This window comes from Ciconia boyciana, chromosome 1 (assembly GCF_034638445.1).
Source record: "Ciconia boyciana chromosome 1, ASM3463844v1, whole genome shotgun sequence".
Classification (NCBI taxonomy): Eukaryota; Metazoa; Chordata; class Aves; order Ciconiiformes; family Ciconiidae; genus Ciconia; species Ciconia boyciana.
The window spans coordinates 59505909-59531626 of NC_132934.1; the positions used below are offsets into that span (position 1 = coordinate 59505909).

At 51.4% G+C, this 25718-nt stretch overlaps 1 protein-coding gene across 2 annotated transcripts; it reads right to left on the bottom strand.

Annotated features, from left to right (window-relative positions):
• Positions 1-2426: 2426 nt before the first annotated feature.
• TOM1 (target of myb1 membrane trafficking protein) lies at positions 2427-25641 on the bottom strand. 2 transcript variants are annotated; one of them, XM_072870258.1, is made up of 15 exons: positions 25084-25640; positions 17440-17524; positions 15660-15738; positions 15365-15514; positions 15118-15252; positions 14716-14862; positions 13573-13689; positions 12982-13115; positions 12287-12320; positions 11597-11705; positions 10452-10572; positions 8090-8165; positions 5844-5903; positions 5457-5493; positions 2427-5353 (listed from the first exon to the last, which is right to left on the bottom strand). In XM_072870258.1, exons 1-15 carry the CDS (start codon positions 25133-25135, stop codon positions 5205-5207), a joined length of 1485 nt encoding a protein of 494 aa, XP_072726359.1. In that variant the 5' UTR covers positions 25136-25640; the 3' UTR covers positions 2427-5204. The 2 variants fall into 2 exon arrangements, 1 of the variants encoding a protein (XP_072726359.1); XR_012043799.1 differs by lacking the exon at positions 8090-8165 and having other exon boundaries at positions 5252-5353; positions 25084-25641.
• Positions 25642-25718: the final 77 nt, after the last annotated feature.

Sequence of the window (25718 nt, forward strand, 5' to 3'; positions counted from 1 at the left end):
CAGACTGGTTGCCAGTACAACTCCTTGTGTTGCACCAGTGACCATCAGCCACTTCCATTTCCTTGCTCCTGAGCACTGGGGTACCTACTTTGCCTCTCATGTGTTTGCAAATTTTCCTATCCTCCTTCCTTTTTTTTTGTCTCTTTCCTCTCATGCTTCCATTTGCTTATGCCCCCACACAGATAAAAATGAGTTACCTACAGAAATGTTTTCCTTCCTCACAACCCCTCTCCCTGCTGCCCACTGGGTCCCCACCGTACGTCCCTTCCCAGCATCTCCATCTGCCCCAAGCAGCACCACTAACAGTAATCTGAAGGGAAGGAAAAGTGGCTTTATTCTCATTTTGTAAAGGAAGGGGGAATTTTGTTATCCAAAATAAGCTTTGAGGAAGTTTTGACATGGCAGAGCAACATGAAAGTCCTGTGGGATGGAGAACAGGCTTCCCAGTGTACTAGCACGGGACATTTCTGTGCTGATTTGTGAGGCGATGTTGTGGGAAATCAGGAGATATTTTTGTTAACCACTCTTTAAAAATAATATTCATATACTATTTGGAGGTTAGTAGCAGGTAAAGAGAAGCATGTATTTTTTTGCCTCTATGAATGCGATGCTGGTATGCTAAGAACCACACAACCCAAACATCATGGAAATTCTCATTAACTTTTAGCATATATTTGATTTTTAGAGGTGTGGAACAACTCTGACCCAGTACAAGGAAGTTATGCCTTTCTTCAGCTTACATAGAAACAACTGCTCTGGGTCATGCAAAATATCCGTCCAGATCAGGATCCTGTTCCTGGTGTGGTTATTAATGGATGCTTAGACACAGCGCAAGTGCTCCTTCCTGGCCCCCGTGCAGTCACAACGCCTGAATACGTGCTCTGGAGCGGTCGCCGTGTGAGTCCGCGCTGGGCTAATGGTTGCAACATAATACTTAGAATAAGGAAAAACTTTGTTTTGATTTGTTTCCAGTGGTTGCATAGCGTGCTAAGCAGGTCACTGCGAAGAGAGGTTGTCCTCTGCAGTTGGTGGAGCTCAGGCTGAGTGTGTGAGGGACCACGGCCATCTGGTGGTCAGAAGCAAGCAGGCAGCATTAGTTCTTTTTAAAATAGCAACATTAGAAAACACTTTTAAAAAGGGAAAGGCATTTAAAGGAATTCTTTATAGTGGTGTCATTTTATCTTTTCGCAATCATAAAGCAGTTTTGCCAATGGAAAACACCTGGCCTCTACTTAAGCGATCCCTTGCAGACCTGGCAGGTTTTTTTTCCAAGTTCCTCCTCAAAAGACAGCTTGCAAAATGATTCAAGCTATTACTGGTATAATCTATAACAAGTACGACAGTACTAATTTGGGCATGAAAACATTCCATGCCCTCGTCCCCATTCTTCATATTTTCAGTTGCTTGAAAAAAAGAGACGTCATCCCTGTAGGATAAGTCTCTGCGCTGAGTGGCCCGCAGTGAAGAGCACCACGACCACGGCTGGCTGCGTGGTGGGGAGGGGACAGGCTCACCCGGAGGGCCACGAGCAGTACTCTGAATTTTCACCTGTTGGTCATCGCTTCAAACTGACTCCACTTGGCAGCCACCAAAAACCCTTCCCATCTCTTCACCCCGTGATGAAAATAGCAATGAGCCAATTCCCCTGCGCTCAAGTCGTGCTTAGGGACGGTCCCCTCTCGGCTTTGCCAACTCCGGTGCAGGCTGTCTGGGGAGGGAGAAAACAAGGTGAGGGTGGAGAAGATGTCCTTACCCCGAGGTGGGCTCAGGGCATCCCAGGGGCAGCAAGGAGGAGCTTGAACTCCCCATGCTGGAGGTGTACATTCAGGGATGGCTTCGTTTCTCTTTCAGGGGAAGTCACAGGCAATGCACTGAGGGAGTGGGAGGCACCGAAAGCTTTAAGTGCTCGCTGAGGCACGAACTGGTGTTCAAAACATCCCTGGTGTGAACAGGCTGGTGCCCTCTGGAAATGCTGACTGGGCACCAGAAGCCCTCCCATCCTGGCAGGGCCAGGCAGCCCAAGTCCAGGGACTGGCAAGAGGGTTTGGGCATCGGGCCCCTTGCTCCGGAGGTCCTTCTGGCCCCACAATTACAAAACCCACCAGCCTGGGCTCCATCGTGCCTCTGTTCTTGCTTACTCTCCTGCAGGTGCTCCAGGAGGGGAAGCTCAGCATTTCACCCTTTTGCCTTTCCTCCTTGTTCTCTGTTTTTCTGTTGAGACTCGCAGGAGGGAAGCTGCAGGGGCTTTCAGACCCTCACATCTCAGCTCAGAGCCCTGTCTCGCAGGAGGGACCTGCCCTTGCAGGTCTGCGGCACTGGGGAGATGCTGCACTGGCCTGTAGCTCATGGAACCTCATGGTCTCTTGACTTCGAGTGTCCTCCTGCGGGCCACACTCATAGCACAGAGCCTTTGGTGCAAGCTCTGCATGCTCTGGCTGGGAAGGGGGGGAGGCTGCTCTCCAGGGAGCCGAGTTCGGCTCTGGGCTTGCTGCAGGGGTGACAGCAGAGGCCAGAGCCAGCAATGCGTGGGCAAATTCAGCTTCTCCACCCAGGTTTCACTTCCAGCATCTGCTGGAACAAGGATGCTTTGGAGATTAAAAAAAAAATAAAGAAAGAAGGATATTTCAGGAAGCTGTGAGTATGGTAAAAATGGCCTTGTGCTGGGTCGGCAGCTGTGCCACTCCCCAGCATTTACTCGTGTTTCCCGCGTGAAACCCTCATGCAGTTGATAAGGCAGAAACCCATGGCTCTTAGGCTGCGCTCTTCAGAGAGAAAGTGCTTTGCACACTTCATTTGATCTAAGCCTTTCTTAGGTGAGGAGCATAGGGTCCTGCGGCACAGTGAAGTCGTGCTGGAGAACTGGCTGTGGGAGGGGGAGTAACTCAGAGGTGAAGCCATGACCCTTTAGCTTCAGGCAACCTCCAGCAGAGCCACTCATGGACTCATCAGCAAGATGGGGCAGGACGGGTGTCTTTTAGGCCCATTAGGCTGGGCTTTCCCCTCCCCACCACCTCCAAACGATAGCATGCACACCCTGGTTTGAGGACTGCTGCTCAAAGAGGGTTATATTAAATATATAATACAAACTGGTTCAGAAAGGAAGGGGGATCTCCCCCCGTTCCTCCCAGAGGCATTGGGAATGCAATGAAATTGGAAATGGCGATCCATTTTTCCAAGGGACAGACTGTCCAAGGATGGTATGTGCTGTCCATCTTGGAAAGCTGAAGAAGAAACAAAGCCTCCTCCCATCCCACAAGTGCTTACAGAGGAGGAAACCCAACACCCTGCTTTTTCCAGCCCCGCTACCACTAGCTACAGACCAACTTTGCTCACAGCTCTTATCCTCAAGCCTCTGCCTGAGCTTGGTACAGCTGAGACTGCAGTGCAGGCGCAGGGAGAGGGAGGTGCTGAGGTTTGGACAACTTCAGCTAATTTCACTCCTTCCTACAAGTCTGGGGCTCAGATGACACTTTTGACCTGTTCAACCTCCTTTTAAGAATCCTTCCCCCAGCTCCCACTCAGCTGGACACCACAGGATGGCACGGGGACAACTGAGGATGCCCTATGGATACCAGAGAGCCCTTTCATAGCAACTGTATTTCTTGCATGTCTTTAAGTGATTTATGGGCTGCGAGGTGGGTATTAGGATCTGGTCACAAGGCAGAGAAGGAAAGGAGAGGAGGTAGCTCACCCTCTTGCTATTTTGAGATGGGCTGTAGTCACCTCCCCAGGAGACTTTTTAAGCAGCAAGCACCTGCCTTGGTTTGCAGCACCCTCAGCCCCTATGCCGTGCCTCATCTCGGCACCACAGTGCCCTTGCCTTTTTGCGGAGAGCAAATGTGGCTGCATGGCTGCACCCCTCTTTTCCCCCACAGCGTCCTCCCCTCACCACACCAGCACTGACAGCACACACCTATCTTTGAGGGAGGCTCAAGACTTTGCTCCTTTAATGTGCAATAAAAAAGGGCAGTTCTCCCACACTCAACAAGAAATCCCACGAGCAGGAGCCCCGGGCTTGACACCCTCCTCCCTGGCTGCCTTTTGCAATTGGGCAGCTTGTGCGGTTTGCTCAGAAGGGTTTTTCTCCCCGTGTGCAAAGGAGCTCCTGGCTGCTGCAGGGCTGCTTTGCTGGCGTGAGATGACTGATGTCTCGCTTCACCTCTGTGCTCACCAGCTGAAGAAGCTACCCCAGCAACAGCATGTTCTCGCTGGTATAGCAGTGCCTATGTAAGGGCCTCCTGCTTCAGGGAACACAGCTCTTTGCCCGCCGCACGCACAGCTACCCCAAGGTTGTCTATAGCGTTGGCCTGATGAGAGGCTCAGATAGACTCCCTGCACCACGGCACAATGTGGTGGAAGGCATCAGTGGAAATGAGAGAGGGAGGTGGGATCGCATCGGGGAAAGAGGGGAAAAAAGTATAATAATGGGAGAATTAAATTAACTGCAAAGAGTTTGCTGAAGGCACATCCTACCCCATAGCAGACAGCCCCTTCAGCCTGGGGTACCGTTCGCAGCTCAAGCCCTGTGTGCAGCCAAGGGCTTTGGTAACAGGCTGTCATGCAATGGAAACATTCGGGCTGTGGGTAGGATTCTGGATAAACTGATGGAGCAAGGGAGGAAAGGAAGAGGAAGAGAAGGGGTTGTGACTGGGAAGGTGTTGCATACCATAAGCACTTGTGCAAGAGAGACTAAAGCAACAGGGCCCCCCTACCATTAGTGTTCCTCCCCTGCCACCTGTAATGCTTTGCATCCTTATGCTTTCCAGTCTAACAGTGGCAGGCAGAGGGATGGAGATCCATTCTAGGGATGGGGCAAGGAAAGAGGCAGGCAGGAATGATTTCAGCAGCAGACTGCAGCCTCTCCTGTTTCTTGGGCAAGATCTCTGACTACCTCACTGGAGAGGAGGATGAGGAGCTTGTTCTACTTTGCCTGCACTGTACCAAAAAAAAAAAAAAAGCCCACTGAACTCCCACATTCTCTAGCAGCTTTGAAAACCCCCTTCACAAGTCTATTGTGTGACATCCCTAAACACAACAAAGATTATCTGAAATCTGAAAGCAGCTTAAAAATAAAAACAACTCAAAGGGAAAACAGGAAGAGAGTGGAGGAAGGGGACAGAGTCCTTCCCCTGCTGGCCCCTGGTCGGAGGCAAGCAAAACAGCACACACAGCCTCTTGCTCCACAGCACACCAGTCCATAGCATTCACAAGGCAAACATAGCATCATCTTCCTTTGCTTGCTTCCGATGATGGCTGGCAGCAGGAGGGGAGACAGATGTCCCTGCTGAGGAGCTGGACAAAGTGGGTAGCCGGTCTGCAACTTTTGCTCGCTCTTCCAGAAACTTGTCAAACTCTGGGGCAAGAGAAGAGCAGAGCATTAGCAAGGAGGGAGGTTTGTGGAAGAGCCAAGGTGCTGCCAGGACAGCTGGAGAAAGGGGTTGGCTGCCAAGTCTTACCTTCACTGGTGACACCTTTTGCATCCTCTGACTCTCCCTAGGGAAGGAGGAGAAGGGCATGGTTAGAAGCAAGGTAGTCAAAGGCACCTCCACTGATGTGATTCTTTGTCTGCATGGAGGGAGACAGGATAGTGCTCCCCCCACTTCCGCAGTACAGACATGTTAGAGTAGCCCTGAGTCTCAGCTCATTAGCTATGCCTCCCGGAGGCTAATCATACTGGTGTGGTATCCCAAACCCTGTGTACTTGGCTTTTCCCCCCCTGCTCCCTCTGAGCAGCCTGTGTCACACATTCAGCAGTGCCAGTACTACTGTACACTGCCTAAAATCCAGCCCTGCAGACAACTCTGGCAGGACTGCTGGCTCCAGGAAAGCAGCCCCTCACTTACCACATCAGTGGAGAGCCACTTTTCTATGTCTTCCATGAAATTGGCTTGGGGAACCGGCACCTGGGACAGAAGGAAAGAGAGCGATGAGGCCAAAAAAAAGAGAGGATGTTCCAGGAAACCCACTCTGCAAAAAGAAAGCCCAGCCCAAAAGCTAACCCTCTTGCTCCACTGTTCAGTCAGCTCAGGCCCTTTCAAATCCAGCCAATGCCACTGCAAAGCTCTCCCAGCTACCAATGCCACTGCTCACCTGCTTCTTTTGCCTCATCCACACCCAGACACACATACTTTCCAGGATACGTGCCATTAAAAGCATCTGGGGTTTGGTGGTTGGCTTTGGGGTATTAGGACTGGACCAGTCTTTCCATTTTGGTGAGGACTCACTAGGTGGAAGTTGGCTGCTTGTGTTAGGCAGCCAGAGAACAAGAGATGTGCTTTTCTCCACATCTCCTCCCTTCTACAAACCAGTGACAGTCTGATGTCAAAGTCTGTGATGCTGAAGATACCAGACGTGCCAAGTTTGGCACCACATTAGGGGGGAAAGACACCTGCCAAGAAGTGATTCCCTGGTAGGATCACGGAGCACAGCAGGATCTGACATCACACCAAACTACAGAAACAGACCCATCAAAGAGAAAGTCCTCTAAAATTCCAGTAGTGACTAGGCTAGCTTAGAAGACTTCATGTTCCTGGCCAATTTAAGCACCAGAGACACTCTGTCTAGTGGACAGAGATAACCTTGAAGGAAACCAAGTCCAATTCAAAACCCCAGATCCTTTTCTCCAGTCACAAGCTCCTGAACAAAGCTGAGCAAGGAGCAGCCCTTGCTAGAGGCTCCACAAGCACAAGCACGAGAGGGACTTCTGGGAACTTATTTATTAGTCTCCTAATAGGTATAGCTCCCTTGCTCTCAGGAAAACAGCAAGACCAAGAAAAAGAGCAATGCCCTCTTACCAAGGACAGGCAGATTTCCCCAAACCAGGGAGCAAATGCAGATAGTTACCACAGCTGGCAGATGGATGAACGGGGATGGAAGAGGATGTGTGAGATTAGGGAAGTTTCAAAGAGAACTGGCTTTGTCTTCCCAGAGAGGAACTCTTTGGGGTAGAAGTGCATTCAAGCCAACTGGATAGCATGTGAGGAAACTTCCTAGAGCAGACATCAGTCTGGGCAGTGCCCATTTCAGGAAGACAGGTTAATGAGCTTCAGACCTGGGAGTGTGTCAAAACCTCAGTGTGCCTGAGGAGATGTAATTGCAGGAATTCCTGCTGCCAAAAGACCAAATTCAACAGCCTGAAGGCTCAAGCACTTTAGCTAGAGGAGGAGGCCTTGAACAGGGTAAAAGCCGGAATGTGTTTTCCTCAGTGGGGCAGCTCATGCTGAGCAGGAGAGGCTGCAGTGGGAATGAATAGCAGCAGCCTTCCTCATGGTGCCACTGTCTAGTGCCTCTGCCCCAGACACCCACCCCAAAACAGGCCATCCTCTAGCTCAAAGAGTGGCACATGCTCTTTTGGCCTCAGAGCTCCTAGGATTTTTTCCTGCAGACATGTTTACTTGAGGAAGGACTGACACACTTCCTGCTTCCTTCCCAACCCTGGTCTCCACTACTGGCCCAGACCAGGGTTGCTCCATTTCAGTTTGCAGTCTCTGCTCATGTCTCCTGTGCATCTTCACGTGCTGTGCCAGCGCCACCTCTAGTTCAGCAGCCCCAGCCTCCTTCCTCCCTGCTGGCACTCCACCATCTCACCATTCCTTGCCGCATCATCCACTTAGTCAGTTGGGCTCCATCACTAGAGGTACCAGACTCCCCCTGGTCGAGAGAGAGTCTGCACTGAAAGCTGCTATCGTGGAGGGTGAGGGGAGAGGGGAGGCAGTGGGTTTAGGGTGGGGGAAAGAACACACTAGTACTGGTGGCCTACTTCTCTGATTGCAGAGAGAAGGCAACTGGACTTGGAAACCTGCTGAAGAGGAATAAAACATACATTTCCAGGTAGAAATTTCCCTGCAGATATAAAGAGGCCATCCTGTTACTGAGTCAACCCCAGGCCTTCCATAACTCCCCACCTTTGGGGTTTAAAGAATGAGGTATATAGCCCAGGTAGGAAATGCAGGTTGGTGGAGACTGGGAGTTATCATCAGTCATGTTAAACACTTGATTTTTTCCAAACAGACAGCCCATTTATTGCATTAGTGAGGAAGGAGGATACTCTCATTCCTGGTGACGCACTAAAAGCTCTGTGGCCACTTACCGTTCCTGTGTTCTGCTGCCGGGCATCCAGGGCACCAGCGAGTCCTTTGGAGGCTTGGGGATCTTCGTACTTTACCCTGAAAGCATGAAGTTAGATAACATACAGGCTGATGAGATGCCTGAGAGCGAAGAGCAGGAACCCCTAAACATATTCAGTGCTTCTGACTGCACAACTTTTAATCTCTCATCATTCTGCTCCCAAGAGCTTCTAGAAAGGTGCAAAACCCCATACTAAAAGTGTAGCCCACCACACAACAGACTAATCTACTCAGTGCAACATCACTGTGGGATACCACAGGACAGCCCTGGCACATGACAGGAGGATGACAAGGCATCATAGGAAAACAACCATCCAGCAGACTAAAACACAGACTTACAGACCTAGATGCATCAACCATGACACTCGTCTCTGGGGTTGACTACAGAAGAGAGATAACTAACGCAGGCTGACCAGAAGATTACAGCTACTTTAGAAAGGATTCGAGCAACAAGCTCCTATATACTCACCTACCTTCACAGACACAAACACAGCTCAAAACCATCTCTTTAACTGATACCACTCAAGAACTGATGGTGGCAGAGACTCACTGGTCTATGCTACATAGGAGGTGAGATTGGATGATCAGAAGAGCCTAGTGTTGCTTCAAGGTCTCCAAATGCACCATTACAGCAACCTCTTCCCACACACAGACACGTCTCACCCATAATCTCCCTTATCCCATTTCTGTGTCTCCTCTAGGCTGCTACCACACATGCTAATACCACACGTCACCATTTGATCCATGCAGAGTGGGGAAAACAGTCCGTCCATGCTGGGAGAATGAAGCCTCTCCCAGAACCTCTCCGCAAGTCTCCTCTCCAGCTGCTCCCAGGCCCTTTTTCGCAGATCCAGCAGACCATCAAGTGGAGCTGTTTTTGTTGGGGGCCAGGGGCTTGGGCCACCGGCGCTCAAACTTCTCGAAGAAGTGCTCATCAGTGAAGGGGCCGCTGTGGACAATGGCATCAAGGATGAAGTACAATGCTGCTATCATGCCACTGATGAGGAAGAATGGCAGGAAAGGCTTGAGATGTTTCAAGCACTGCTTCGCCGAGACGCACATGAAGCATAGGGGGTTCAGGAACAAAACCCAGCGGCCCTGCCTGTGTCTCCTGCCAGCACGTCCTGTCTGGGAGCAGCAGGGCAATGGGTCTGTTCAGATGGAGGGAGACGCTGAGAGCAGAGGCTGGTGAGTGAAATGTGAAGCCTGAGCCAGTGAGAGTAGAGGCTACCTGGCAGGAGTGCAAGTGCAGGCAGATGGAGGGCAGTGAGGAATAAATAGAATATCTCGTTACTTGTAGAGAGATCACAAGCTTCTGTCTGTTAAGGATTGCACCACAGCGGAGAGGATATGACTCCACCCCTGCCCAGATCTCCCCCAGCCTCCAACACTGAGCACATACCAGTGGCTCGGATTTCAGCCCCAGATTGGGTGCTGTCGGGCACCACTGGTTTTGTCCTGGACTGCCTCTGCCCTCAGACAGCACACTCCACAGTAAAAGTGGTGGGGAAACCCATGGCCAAAACACATGAAGTTGTGTGTAGGCCATGGGTTTCCCCACCACTTTTACCAGAACCAGTCTGAGGCAGAGGAATGAAAGGAGACATCCTTAAGAGATCTTAACTTGCTACTGCCCAGCTGCAGAACAAGGCATTCCAGTGGATGGAGATCAGGAGCACAGGTCTTTGAGGGCTGGAGGCAGAAATGTGCCTGTGAGCTCTACTGCTTGGTAACTGATGGAGAGCAGTGGATGAGTCTGACAGAGACCCAACTATAAGTGCTATACACCAAGAGGTCTCAAACACACTATGGAGGAAGAAACATCAGTCCCACTTACCATCAGGGAAGCTGAGGCACAGAGCAGTGCCCTGCCTTGCAAGGCACAACTGACTGCATAATTCCTGCACTCCAGATCAATACTCTGTCCATTAGGCTGCATCGATATTCAGCAATTCCCAAATTCAACATCACCCCAGTCACGGCACGAGTTCAGAGACAGACAAGAAAACTCAGCCAGTCCCACTCCACACTTTCATCTCCAGACACGGCATCTCCCCAGCCCATGCAGCACTGCAGTCCCCACACGCAGAGACCACTTCCTTCTCCCCATGCCCAGGAGGACACTGTGAAGGGGAGATGACAGCAGCAGGAAGGACTGGGAACACAGAGGTTATCCTACAAACACTGTGCATCAGAAGAGTGCATTTCTATTGCATCCTACTGTTTCCCAGGAACTGCTGCTGGTTGGGGTCACAGCCCCAGTTGCCCTGAGCCCTCCCCCCTTGCAAGAAGGCAGGACAGGACAGAGTGGGCTGCTACACTCACTCTCTGCGCTGCTCAGCCAGCGAGCTGCCGCGGGTCAGGGCAAACATGTCAAACTCTTCTTCCAGCTTGCCAGAGGTGTCGAGGGAGTGCAGCCCCGCACTCACGCTGCTCGAGCCCAGGTCTGTGGGAGAGAGAGCAGGGTGAGCAGGCAGCACAGAGCAGTAAACAGAGGGTCACGGGCTTGGAGGTGCTAGGTGGAAAGCTAGCATCAGAACAGGCTAAACTGCTCTAGGACCACCTATCCTGCCCCTCAGCTGCAGCACAGTCTACATCTGTGTGCAGCATCATGGGTGAAGAAACAGAAGCAGTTTCTTCACCTGCTCAGCAGATATTTTTAGCTCAGTCTCAGGCAGCAGCAATTCACTGCACTGATGCTGAAGGCTAGATGTTCCTGACCATTTAAGACAACTCAGAGGGAATTGCTCCATAACCTGTGGAAGAGGATAACCTGTGCTTCTGGGCAAGCACCTCTGAGACAGATGAGTGGATTTTCATGACTCAGGCATCATCTGAAAAACCCTGACTTGAAAAATATCTCCGCTGGCTTGTCTGTAAAAATAGTCTTGCCAATTTTCTGTAGCTGCACCCAAGCTGTACTGAATGTGCTCACAGCCAGTGACAGCTTCAGGCAGTGCTATGCAGGCTGTTGGTAAGTCCTGAAGACTCCTCAGGACCTCTAAGGCTTTTTGAGTAGACAACCTGTCAAATCCTGGGTCCTTAGCCCAAGATGCTCACGGCTGCCTTTGCAGCACAGTTCAGCTGCTTTTCTTCTCCCAGGCCTCAGTGGTCTGCCTGACACCACAGCAAGAGAGGCAACTGCGCTGCTACTAGGCATTGGAGAGGGAGCAACTTTCTCCCCTGCCCTGCTGGAAGGTCCAGTCCTTAGCCACAGCCTAATGCTGAGGTCCTTCTTAAGTCATGTCCACCTCCTGCACAATGTGAGGTGTGGATGCTGAGATGTATGCTTGTGTGCCTTGGGGCATATACAGGTTTCTTCATGAGTTTATTAGTTGACAATATACCCTGTTTCTCTAGGTTACTTTATGAATGTGACTAAATAATTCTGGGAGGTGATTCAAAGGCATGAAAGGATTCCCAGGGCAACACAGGAGGAGGACTGAGGGGAAAACTGCATGGCAACATACTCATTCCAGCCAGCTGAGAGGAAAGGTTGTTGGTGACTTCAGGTTGTCTCACTGCAGAAGGAGTACTAGGTCCCAGGTCAATCAAGCTGTTCTCTGCCTCATTTGGTGCCTTTGGAGAAAAAAAAGGAAGATGGTGGAGAGTTTCAGAAGCCCAGACACCCTGACCCTTCAGTCCTAGCTCATTAACACTGGAAAGGGAAGCCCTTCTGTACCCATTGAAAGATATCAGTTGTGAAGCCTCTTCCTGTGAGAAGGGGGATAATGATCAGAGAACTGGCTGGGAATAGTGTCCCAGGGCAGAATACACCTTGGCAGCCAGCCTTGCAGCTCTGCTGGATGTCAGTAAGTATGGTAGGTGCTGGTTCAGAGGACAGGGCAGTGCTCAGAGGACAAAGGGAGGCTCATATGGGAATTGGTCCTCTCAATGTTCAATACCGGAAAACCACAACTGCTGCTGGTCTGCTCCTGCTCTTTGGGCGAGAGGAAGGCTCCCACTGGCAGGGAGGGAGAGGCTAGTAGTGGTAACTGAAGTGTCCTGCAGACCAGTGTGGCCTGGTGCAGCTGGGTTAGGAGAGCAAAGCCTACAGCTTGTAAGTGGGGCTGGCTGAACCTTTCTCCAACTCAGCAGGACGCATCAGGGCCTGCAGGATGCAAACCAAGCTGCACAGAGGGGTAGTTGCTCCAAGTTACCTTAACAGGCTGTCCTGTTCGAAGACGCTCAAACCTGCAAGAATGATGACAGGATGAATTTCAGTAGTATGTGCTTATTCACCCACAGCCCAAGAGATTTTTTATCAGGCTTGGCACAGTCTGCCCTTTCCTACATACTAGGAAAGGAGGACCATGGCTCAGGGCCCAATTCCTCCTCAAGACCAAAGACACCACAACAAGGCCCACAGAGTTGATGTCTCCTGAGAGGTGATGTGAGGAAGCTTCTTGTGATCCTCCAGAGCTACTTCTAACCAAAATGGTTCAAACCCAGCTCTCCATACAGACACAGGGACTAAATTCTCCAGACTTCATCCTAGCTTAAGAGATGGGTTTGATGAAATGGAAATAAAAAAAGGGGTGCTGACCCCATGTGGGCAAGTCCTTTCTATCCCTGTCTGCCTTACAGCTAGAAAACCAGCTCTTTCCATCCAGTTTCCTCCTTCTTCTGGGTTTATATTCTTTATATTCCATCAGTAACTTACATAGCAGCTTTGAAGGGACAGGAATAAATCAGCAAAAGCTGAGAACTGTCTTTGTTCTCAAAGATGGATGATACAGGCTGATAAATCTTGAGCATTATAATCATGGGCAGATCAAAAGGGTGGCGTAGAAGGCCTTCAGGGAGCAGTAAACTCTTGTGGAAGAGCAGGGCAGAGAAGGGAGTAGAGAGGTACCTTTCATGGCGCAGAAACACATTGTTGAGATTGTCATTGATGAGGAGTAGCTCCTCGGTGAGTTGCTCATGGAGGACACGGGGAATCAGCTCCAGCACACGCTGCTGCATGGCTCTGCATGTCCGATTCAGCTCCTGCTCACAGCAAGGGGAAGTTACCACAAAGATCAGGCTATGACTGAGCACTCATAGATCTGGAAGTCTGACAGGCACAGACAGACCCCAGAGGCTACTGAGGTCTATCAGCAAGGGTTGATGGGCAACAGATGTTGGTGTGAGAGGTAAACTGAGTCTGAGCTTTACAGACAATAATTGTATGCCTCTTGTGTAACACATCATCCAGAAAGAAAGGCCCTCAGGGACCACAAGTCCCCGTGTGGGATGATTCCAGCCTCAATAGTGCAACTTCCCTTGGCTGTTGAAACTCCACCTTCCCTGTGTCTCCCTTACCCCATCACTCCCTGATAAGCCCCACAGTAAACTGTCCAGTGCAATTGTTCCCCATGCCTGGCATGCATAATGTTTCAGTCCATCAGGTCATTGCTAAATCAAGCTGCGTGTGCCAGCCCTCTACCCCGCCAGTGTTCCTTACTTGCAGCAGCTCCAGGTCAGAGGGCTCAGCCTGGGACGGCACCAGCTCTGTCAACATCTCCGACATGACCTTCATGTTCCCATTCACCACTTCCAGCTCACTGCGCAGCTTCCCAATCTGCAAAAGGGAGGGGAAGTGACTGCTCGGCCTGGGAAGACTGGGGAGACAGCTGAGGTAGCTCTGAACTGCAGTGCACCACATGTGTGTGCACATTCACAGAGCTGAAGGGAACAACCACTGAGGAGCTCGTTTGTCACTGCTCAGTTCGGCTCTTGGGAGCTTCCAGCAGAAGGAAGCTCCGTTACTTACCATGAAGTTCATTTGCTGGTAACAGATGCCAGGCCCTCACCTGGGATCTTTGGCCACTAGCCTAGCCTTGATTTTCAATAGCCAGCACAGGCTGCTGTTATGATTCAAATCTCTCCCTAGCTAGCAGCTCCTGTGTGGCAGCCACTCAAATCGTTTCATTTCCAAAGCAGTATAAGAGGGGAAAAAAGTGAATTCCCATTCAAAAGGCAAGCTTAGGCTAAACGTACAGTTGAAGCTTTATCCCTCTGGTTTCATAAGCTGCTAATGAGCCTCCTGAGAACAGTTTCTAGCCTCTTTTCTGCAAGGGGATGCAACCTACCAACAGCTGGATGTTTGGTGCTGAACATGGTGTCATATGAAGTCAGGGTGAGGAAGGAGAAAAAAGGATGGGGAAACAAGAGAGAAAGCCCTGGCCTTTGGAAACCACATAGCCAGACAGGGTTGATTCATATAAAGTCAGCAGTGAGGCAAGATAAACAAAGATGATAAGGATGCATCTACTGTGCAAGCTTTTGCTGTACTGCGCTACAAAGACCTTGCTCAAAACCTCTGTGTCTCAGTTCCCCGCTTCCCTATAACCAAGAGATCTTCCTCTACCTGCAAGCAGCCCTGCCTTAGGAAAACATAACCACTCCATGTTTGTGGTATCCCAGCTCATCACTGTGACCACAATGGAGCTCTGGGGAGCTCTTGAGGGACTATGCTTTGATGGAACAGCTCCTTGAGGACAGAGGCTGAGGAAGGACGAGGACAGCAGTCCCAGAACAGTGTTTATGAAACAGCCCCCAAACACAGGGAGAGTCAGCAGCACCATGGGGCTCATGTCCAACTCACCTGCTCTGGTGTGGGTGTGATGGGCGCATCGCTGGATGTGCCTCTCCTGGTGGGCAGGGTGACAGGGTGGAGGATGGATTCTATCTGCTGAGGGGAGTTGACCGCAGGTGAGTTCTGTCCGGACTGGGAGTCAGAGCTATACACAGTCTACAGACAGAGGTGGGAAAAGTGACAGAGAGAAGGAGATGTTAGACACTCACAGCTGAAAGGGCAGTGCAATTAGGAGAGGAATGTGGATGGCAACTCCCCATCTGCTTTCAATAGCTCTTTCAGCAAAGAGGCTGTCCTGGAGCTTCTCACTCCCCAAAAGCCCTCTAAATGCAAGCCAGAGTTCCTGAAGTCCCCTCATAGCTCCAGAATGGCAGCTGCCCAACACCCTTCTCTTTAGCAATGCTCCCGTACCCTCTGTGGTGTGTGGATGGGTGACAGCATGTCCAGATCAGTCATGGGGAACTCCAGGCCCTTCCGTCTCAGGTCTTCATAGACAGCAACGACACCAGTCAAGTCCGGTGAGCTGCGGAAGGCGTCCGCCCAGGACTGGGGAGAAGGAGACAGTACAGCCCATAATCATTTACAGTCGTCTTCTGTACAAACACCTAAAGACAAACACTGTCTGAACTGGCGCAGATGCTCACGCTTCTTGGCTCACCTGGATGAGGGTCAGCACCTTGTCATGCACTATGGCAGGTGGATTGTTCTTCGGCAGGATTGTTCTCACCAGGACACCTTCCACAAAGTCCTGGCTGGACACAAGGACATGGAAGCGATGGCCGCAGTTTTTGACGCATGTCTCCAGGACCTTCAAAGGCAATGAAGCATTAGCTATAGCCTTCTCTGCCTACGTGTGTTCGCCGTGTTGGCTTTAGGTACCCATGTCTTTTCAGCCAGGGACTCAGCTTTACAGCAGGATATCACAGAGCTGAGAAAGAGCCCTGACCACTCACCGTCAAAGCCAGCATAACTTCATGGAAGTTCTTATTCCCTACAATTCTCTTCTTAATGGCTCGGAAGGCATCTTTGGGCCTGCAGGAGAAATCAGATGAAGAAAGATCATCAGAAGGTTGAGACCCACCTACAGAGAGGCAAAGCAAAACAGCCGCTGGCTCTGCATGCCTCATACTCAGCAGGTGACCTTCCCCACCATGTTTTCAGGGCAGCTTGAAGCAATGACTGGTAAAGTGGCTTCTGCCTGTGGTTCTGCAAGAGGAGCTGGGTCCTGCTAATGAGTGCTGTTACTGTAATTGGAGGCCTCTGTGCTGATGTCTGCAACAACTCAAGGTGTACAGGACACAACAGAGAGCAGAGTAAAAGCAATGCTAGAAATGCACTACTTGGGGGTAGAGCAAAATCCCATGGCAGAGAGACTGAAGAGGAGGAGATCACAAAAAAGCTTGGCATGGGTTAGAAACAGGAAGGAGAGAGTGAGCTGCAGCAATCCCTGGGTTGCTCAGAGAGAAGCTGTTTAACGACATTTTCCTGGAGGAAAGGAGGCTAAAAAGTAGCAGGGGAGATGCAGTGGCAAAATCTTGCCTATACTGCAGGTGGGCAAGAGAGCAGCAGCGTAGCAGGGTCTCCTTAACCATTCTCAGATGGGAGAAGCGCGGTGCTCTCAGCCCACTGTGGTCTTGTGAGAGGGCACAAATGAACCAACAGGCAGAGCACAGGAAGAGAGGCTGGGCTAGAAGAGCAGCAGTGCTGGAGGAGAAGAGTGGGGTGGAGACACTGAGGCAATGAGGAGGGCAGGAGTGTATTGGCCCGTGTGGCAGCATGGCTGCAATGGATGGGCATTAGCAGGGCAATGGGAGAGCCTGCCATGCCAGGAGGGTACAGCTGTGTTATCAGGCACCCAGAACTGAAACACCAAGTGGCCACAGCTCAGGACTGAGAACTGTGGGCAGACACGCATATTTGCACTGTGGGGATAGCATGGAAAAGAAGTGGTGACAGATCTGTGAGTAGAGATGTTTGACTTTGTTTTCATACAACTGTGAAGCTGAAAACTGGGCTTGCTAATCCTCTGTCAGCATCACTGTGGGGTAGGACAGCAGGAGTGAAACCTACATTTTTTATTCCATGTAGCACCTTGTTTTTTACATGCTGCTCTTGACATCTCCACTGTGAGGAGGAGCAGTCCCCCTTGAAATCACTGGCAAATCCCCAGGTCCAGCATTAACAAGTCTGGCAGATTTCTGAACATCTCCCCGCAGGGAGAGGGAGACAAGGGCTCCCCCACCCACTTTGCGCATGTCTGAGTGACTGTACATGAAAATACCTGAGAAGTGAACCCCAGCAGGACTTGCACAGTCAGAGGACTGAATAGCAGCCTGAGATTTTCCTTTCTCCTCAGTCACCAGCCTGCAGATTTTTACATTCCAAAAGGAGAGAAAGAGAGGGGTATGGAGGAGGAATAAACCAAAGTGGAAGAATTGCAAATATGCCTTTGGGAGATGGGAGGCAGCCTGGCTTGAATCGAGGTTTCTCTGGGGACCCTGAAGGCCTGTTTGAATGGCTCCCAGTGCTCACGATTACGGGGAAGCATCTAACAGATGCTCTGGCAGCTTTGCTGTGTCTCTAGGTCTCCTAGCAGAGTCTCGTCTAAGGGACTGTTGGGAAGCCTAGTTTATTACCTCCACCAGTGCATGCTACCACTGCAGTCTAGGGATGTAGTGTTACAGAGTGTGCTGGGACCTGCCACTGGATATGTACCCTTGCCAGCTCCCTTACCCTTCTTCAGTCTCGTTAATAATGTCGCAGATTTCCATGTTGAGAGCCCAGTCCTCACTCCGCAGGGACCCATCGGTAGCTCTCTCTGGAAAACAGAAACCAAGACATGGCAAGGCTAAGAGCGGCCCTGGCACTCTCATGGGCTGCTCTTCAGCTGTCAGGTCACCCCAGAGCCCAGCCACCTTCTCCCTGGCTTCCACCACAACGCACAAGGAAGCAAATCCGACTGCAAAGTCCAGGCCACCAAGTGCTCCCCGCTAGGTGTCACCACCGCAAAGCACATGGCTGGCCGGCACTGGGACGGGTGGTTGCTGAACTGTGCCCACGCCACCCATGCTAGCAACACACAAACAAGCGCTGTGTGATCTCTGGTGTCCTGCACACAAAGGGAGGGGGCTCAGTATGACTTCAGCTTCACAGCTGGAGAAAAGGGGGCTTATTTGCTTTGTTGCTGCAGGGCCAGAAACTGTGCATTTGGTCTGCTCACACTGACAAGGATCTAATGTCAATGGCATCACTCTTGGTTTGCACCAAATTAAGGAGACAAAAGAATCAACTCCCTTCTTTTTACATGGGCCCTACAAAAACAAACAAGCAAACATAAACAGCCCAAGCAGGGTTCTCTCTTGTTTAACATTTACATCCCTCCTCTGAACTTCCAGCATTTGGGCAGCATGGACAGAACTGGACTGCAGGCTGAAATTGAAGCAATATTGTTTCAGCTTTGATTGTGTCCCCTTTAATTAGGAATTCCTCAGTCAGCCTTCACGTTATTCAAGGCAGAGATTTGGGAAACAAGCAGCTATTACTGAGAGCACGAGTGTCTCCACCCTATAATTAGCCATATCTTGGTCCTAGCCACGCCGACTGACTGATGCCTTCAGGGACACCACCAGCGGCTGAGGGAAAGAGAACGGCCAGCGAGGCAGGACCCAGGCACTCTCCAGACCACGGGGGAACATAGAGACACAGCAGATGGCAAGCAGAGGACAAGAACCATCCTTCCCAGCTCTCCCATCCTGTAAAATGCCTGACTTAGCACTGGGGCAAGAGAATTAAAGCTAGCCAGACTGGTTTAGCACCTACCAGGTGCTCTTCAGGAGAGCTCAGACCCAACAAGGTAGTTAAAGAAGTGCCTGCATTTTCAAAACTGCTGTCTCTGCAAAATCTGGAGCTGGCCCTTACTGCTGTGGGTCCTCTATCCCTTTGGAGAGGCCCTTCCTCTGCAGAGCTGCCGCCTTCTGCTTTTGACCCAGCAGCTAATGATCCCTCTGTGGGAGTGAAATGAAATGCCCATTCATGCAGTAACGGGATAGGGCCATAACACAGGAAAAATAAGATTTTTAAACTCCTGCCTGGGTAAGCACATCCATTATGGTTTGGGATGTCCTGTTTTTAACGTTAGGCAGAGAGCTATTCACAGCACTGTGCAATGCAGCCTCTTACACGTGTCCCTCCCACAGATTACACATCACAGCGTGAAGTTACCTATCCACATCTTATCGCAATCCAGCCACCACCTTTTCTGTTGACTGCAGAATGTATTGATTGCACTGTGATTACGCTGATTACATTGTGGCCACAGCCAGATGGAAGAGGGCAAACAAGCGAAGGAGAGTGGCAGAACGTTCTTGATGCTCTTCCACCTTTCTGGAGATCTGGCTACTACTGTAATATTCTGAAGGCCCCTTGATTCAGGTGAACTTTTGTCACTTTGAGTATTAATTTTATATAGGAATCCTGGTCTCTTGCAGATCTAAGCTTCCTCAGTGAGGAACAGGAGGTAGCATCTCATTGATGTGGTGGAGAATATATCCAGGGTAGTGGGCTACAGGGGAGCATGTCTGGTGCACCAGGGCATATACGAATGAATGGGTGAAGCTGTGGTAATACATGGGGGAAAATGTTTTCCATCAGGCCTCCTTTGGGATCAGGACTTGGTACAGTAGCAGAGCTCCAGACTCCCTCCTGCTCTGGGACACCACACAGCCAGCCTTGCTGGCAGGCAGATTGCAGCTCACGTTGGTCTGATGGATTTGGCACACATGGTCACAAAGCCACCCTTCACTTGCGCTCTCCTCTGGCATCCCCTGCTCATGACACACCTCGGTTTGAACCCCAGCCTAGCCAGAAGCTTCTCCATACTGTTTGCTGCCCCTGGCAATGAAGCACACAAATCAATCACACAGGGGTTCCTTTCTACTGAAAGGAGGTCCACATCCACTCTTCTAACCCCTAAAGAGAAACACTGCACATGGAAGGAAAAAACCCACAACTCAGGAACAGGGCTGAGCCTGCTGGGAAGCTCTGAGCTACAGAAGAAACCAAGGATGAAACAAAGCCTGCCTTTAACCATCAAGTCCTTGCTGTTCAAGTCTCTTCATCCTCATTTTCACTGTACACAAACATGAACTGAGTCTGCAAACACCCTTCCCTCGCTTCCCTATGTTCGGTGGCACTCTGTAACCTGCTCCCCACCACCACTCCTTTTCCTCCAAACACACCAGTCCTCCAAACACTCCAAACCAGTCCTGCCAAGGTCAGCCAGCAGGTTTGCTTTTCAGACAGGAATGCAAACAAACTGTGCGTGCTCCTTCACCTGGCTGGCCACTTGCGGGAAAATGGGGCTTCCTCAGAAGTGACACATACTGGCCCACTGTTACCCCACAACGCTGTGGTCATCCTGCTACCATCACCCCCGTTCACATGCTGGTCAACAAAAAGCTACAGGAAAGCAGCAAACCTGCCATAAATGCAACATAGGCTGAAAAAATACAAAGCTGGAAGAGCAGTATTAGGGCATATGGAAAACAGGAACGTGACCATGAGCCATTTCCAAGGACAAAGTGCTTGAATTTACCCAATACAGATTAAAGCCTGGCCTTGCTGGCCTTGGGAGAGCTGGAGCTAATGCCCTTTTAATTCTCCTTGCTTGCTTCAAGCACTAAGGCACTGTCCAAGCCTAGTAAGGTATGTTGGAGTTTTCTCTGAAATCCTGAACTTTACCCTTTTATTAAAGCCTGCAGAAGGGAAGGAAACAAAGTCTATTCATTAGTCACATGAAGGATCAGGGTGGCTGGCCCCATTTCACGAGCCGTTATTAGCACATGAGCTGTCTACCCCTCATGAAATCTGAGCCCGGGATCACTGGGGACAGCAACAAGTCCCTAAAGACAGCGAGCACGGGAGGCAGAGCACAGCTCCCGCCCAGCGCTCTGCATGGCGGGGCTTATCAGGCAGCTTCCACTTCTGCGTGTTAACGAGCTGAGCCTGACCTGCCACGGAGAATTCCCCCCGGCGGAGGTTATCAGTAAGCGTATGAACACCATCTCCCTCCAAGCCCAAAACTAACTGGCTGTTGAACGTACAGGAGGCCCTTCATGGGGCCGCTTCAAAGCCACATTGTTTGGCAGCCAGTCCAGCTTCCCGGGTGTGTCAGCATTGGGGTTTGCCTGATTCCAGTATGCTGCCTCACAAATTGCTCGGATTGACCCAGAACCACTGAGGATTGTGGTATGGGTTGAACAACAGCATCGACTCTTTTCCTGCCTGGCATTTCATGTGCTCCTGATGACTGCAGCTAGGTTATAAAAGTTATCTGGAATCATCAGATAAGAAAGAACTCTGAGCTCGGCATAACTGACACATCAGAGCTGTACACTGCGTTGTGCCATGAGTAAATTTCACAGCTTTGCTTCTTTTCAAGTTTATTGTCTCTGTCCTCGTGGCTGGGGAGAGCCCACTGTGGGGCTGGCGATCCCACCCAGCCGTCCCCGCAGCAGCACACCGGCAGTACAGTCAATAGAGTGGGGAAGTACGGGAGCCAGGGACAGAAGGTACTGTGCAGGCTCCTGTCCCCTTTTCACAGATCTGAAACACCCCTAACCAGCCAGGCGCTGTTCAGAAACCCTTCACCCACGACATGCTCTGCCATAGCTCGTCAGAGACTGTGTGCCCCTCCTCCAAGTCAGGCCCTTAACCAGCGTTCCCTACAGCGCTCAGTCTTGCTGGCTTTAAATTCCTCAGCAAAGCCATCAAGCGCCTTCTCAACCCATTTCAACAAGTGTTTGGGGGCACCAGCATTTCATTGCACAAGACAGCGTAGGTTCCAGCAGAAAGCAACGCAACAGTCCTTTCTCCCGGCCTCCCCTCAATTCATAAACCCCCCTGGCCCAAATCAGCATCCTGTACAAAGTCTCCTTGCTAAGCCTCATGCTTTCACTTCCCTTGAGGAAACTTCAGCACCAGCTCAGTCAGGACTCCACCATTCAGCCGTATTGCTCCTGTGAAGATGGAGGGGACAATGCGCTTTCCAGAGAGAACAGAGATATGGCTCCAAACCTAATTCAAGGATGGTGATGGACACAGACTTGTGCTGACATAAAGCTGTGGGTATTTGGCTCACTGAACTCCTGCTCCTTTCCTGTGAATGAGCTCAAACTCTTGGGGATCAAACGACTCTTCGGCTGCTGCCTTTGCCCCTTCTCCTCCAGACAGAGCGGGCACAGAAGACACGGCAATGCCTTTTTGAGAAGCACTACCTTGCAGGGACCCGTCTGGCTCCGACAGGAGAGTGTTACTGACAACAGCTGATAACTGCTGCCCACCAGATCCCAAGGTCCCAACGCACAGAAGGGTGCAGGGACACCCACAAGGTGGGATCCAAATGGCTGTGGGGATTTTTCTGGCATATTGTGTTGTATCTGCCCCTCTTCCTCACCCATGAGCCTCCCTTACCTGCTCCTTCTTTACAGTCTCAACTTTTCCTGGTTCTCATGCTTAAACCAACCCCCAAGCATAAAAAATCCTCTTAGTCTCTGTGCTACACCGTTACTTCTCTCCCTTGCCTGCCCTCACTCACTGAAATAACCAGTCTCTGTCCCTTTCAGTATTGCTATAATTACAGTTATTCCAGACTTCCAGGGTCAGGAGAGAGCATTGGTGGTTTCCTCTCCATTCTCTCACTCAGAGCACCTCCTTGAACTTAGATTTTCCATTTTGAAGTTTCTCTTAGGTCCTAGATGGAGGTGCAGTGGATTTCCCTTTTGATGGGGGGAATCCAAACTACAATGCTTCAGCACTCTGGAAATTTTCTCACTGGTCAGAAGTAATGTGTTTAAAAAAAAAAAAACCCCACACAACAAAAACAAATACGAAAAAGCCCAAACAAACAAGTCTATATTCATCTTACTTGGGAAGAGACATCACGGTCCAAAAACAGGACAGAGGCAACTTTTGTGACTAAATCTCAGGACTAGGAGTAAGAAGCTAGAAAACCTACTCCTCTGCAACTGACTCATTCTGTTACAGATCACTGAGATTATCTGAGCATTGGCTTCCTTGTCAGCAAAATAAATGGGATTTACTAGATCAACATTAATGAAGGAATTTGAGAACGTGGCTGCAGTGTGCCACAGAGAATTTTTTTTTATTCCATAGCCTTAATCTAAAGTTATTTTAGATGCTGTATCAGGCACATATGGCTTTGCCCAAGTAATTTACAAGGATACAGTATTAGCTTTATGCAGACAGCCCAAAGCAGCAGCGCTATGCAGGTTTGGGGATCAGGCTCATGGGTTCAACATGCAGCTGCCACAGACCTACCGAACAAGTTTGGGTAAGTCATGTTCGCGTCTCAAATTAAACAGGGAAGATAGCATTTATCCATGTCCCCAGGATGTTGACAGACAATGTTCAAAAGGAGAAAACATTCATATTTTCATCCACCAGCCCTTTCAAGTGCTCCACACTGAGTTCCTTGCTCATACACTGCAATTCCTCCACTGCTGTGGACTCCCATAACCCAAATCAACCCTAGTCATTAAGATCTCTCTACTGTCACACCTCTGGTACTAAGGACTCTAAACTCCTGTTTGACAACACTCTTGAAATACTTGTTTCCTCTTCTTTGCTGTTGGTTTGTTGCTCGAAAATCCCTTCTCTAACCAAAGCAAAGCCCAGAGGGAACCCACTTACAATCTGGCTACTATGCTGATCAGAAGATCCAGAGGGCAAGAAGTGATCTGTGGCATTTAAAGATAACTTCAGATTGCCTCTACCCAAACACAGAAACCTATCTGATGCGCTCATTGAGGGAATCAAAGAGCATTCATTCTGGAAAGAGCAGGAGACGGCTTCGCCTGGAAAGTGCGATGAAACATGTGACATTCATCTGGGGAGACGTCAAAGATCATCTGGAGGTTTTTGTTACAGAAAACCTTCTCAGGTGATCCTTCCCCCACCTTGCTGTTGTGTGTCTCACCTATCTTGCCTAACACTAGAGAGTGGCACATCACGGTGCCCTCTGCCCACATCATTTGGACACTGCTTTGGGCAGCCTCTAAAATAAGCGGCACTTATAAAAACATTACCTAAGGCAGCTAGCTGCTTGCTCCCTTCCCACCCCAGCCACAGCAGGCTATTCACCCATGCAAGCACACCAAAAACTACTGAATCAGGGACCAGCTGTTCACAGCAAAGAACTAAGGTCTGCACAAGTGACAAAAAGCAAGACTGAGCAAGTGTATAAACTTGCAAATGGCCGTTGCACATGCGGGAGAGTTTAAACAGGCAACATCAACCTTCAAGCACAACCTGAGGGCACTTAGATAATACAAAATGGGGTGAAAAAAAATCTTTAAGTATTTTAAGAACTGCATCTCTGTTTTGAGAGCAGTGTAGCTTTGATGGTCTTGTTCTTTCTAACTGTAGCATCTCTTTGCTCCACTTTCTCAGACTACATCCTTCTCCTTTGTTTGTCTGGTTGACCTGAGCACAGAGACTATGAGAGACTGCATGTCCGCGGGCCTGCAAGGTCACAGACTGGACACTACGCTCCTGCTGTTGATTTCACTGCCAGAGCTGGGACTCAGCTGCGTGAGAAGGCCCGTAGCACAGGGGAGGTGCTCTCCACAGAGCCAGGGCATAGCCCTGCCAGGCCCTGCTTGTCCCAGACCTCTGCGCTGGGAAGTTCAGGGTGGGCAGCCACCCCCGTGGTGCCCTGAGTGCTCATACTTCAGGTGGGGAACGCTGATCTGACTAGGTGAGCCGTGACGCCGCAGGGCCAGGCCCGCCCGAAGCCCCTGACCCCGGCAGCCTCCCGCTCAGTGACAGCCGCCCGCGGCTGCCCTGTCACCTCAGGGAGAGCGCGGCCTCTTCCCGCCCAGAATGTGATAGGCCGCTGCGGCTGGAGCCCAGCCAATCAGCAACTCCCGCTGTGCCCCCCAGTAGGACACCGCCCCTCCCGCGAAGCCCCCAAAGAGGTGCGGGCGGGAATGGCCCCGAGCCAATCACGGACCTCGGCTCTGCCGGGGGGGCGTGATCGGACCACCGGTCTGCGGCCCCTTTAAGTGAGGAAACTTCACCTCGCCACCTCAAGACCCCCTGGCGCCCGGATTGGCTGGCGGGGCCGCCGACAGAGCCGCCTCGGGCTGCGCGTCCACTATTGGTCGACAACGCCCGTCAGTCACAGCGGAGCTCTCCCCTGACTGGTCGACGCCCTCTCCGTCCCGCCGCGAAGGCGGGGGCCGCCGCTTCCCGGAGGAAGGTGTCCGGCGGGCGGGCGAGCGCCCCCGGGGGCGCGGGGGAGGGCGAGCGAGCGAGCGGGCGGGGAGGGGCGCGGGGGCGCGCGGCCGCGGGGCTCACCGATGCGCTGCCCCACGGGGGAGCTGAAGGGGTTCCCCAGCAGAAAGTCCATCTCCGCCGCGCCGCGATCAGCTGACGCCGCCGCCGCCGCTGCTCACGTGACCCGCGCGCCAGGCCGGGGCGGGCCCCCGCCCGGGCCCCGCTGTGACGCCAGCGGCCGCCGCCCGGGAGGGGCGCGCGGCCCGGCCCGGCCCCGCGGTGGGGCTGAGGCTCGGAGCGACGCGGGGCCCGGCCGGCCTCGCACCGCCGCTCGCCGGCTGCAATCGGCCAGCAGTCAGGCGCTGGAACGGGGACGAGCTCACACCGCGCTCACATCCCGGTCCAACGCCGCCACGCCTGACGTCCGTGTAACGCACTCGCCTCGAGCCCCGTGTGCCGTTCTCACCTTAACGCCGCGAACCTGCACGGAAGCGAGGCGGCGGGGAGGACAAATGCCCCGATGCCGTCTGCGGGGCCGGGTGGTGCCTCCCTCCCGACAGGCGCCCGAAGGGCCAGCGGTCCGTGCGCGATGCGTTGGGCCAACCGTGCTGCCGCAGTGATTGAGTTCAGCGAGTTTAGAACTGGACGTGTTTTGCTGAGAAATGCTCCACACTAGTAGTAACAACAGATGCAGAAAACACAGCGCATGCCAGAAA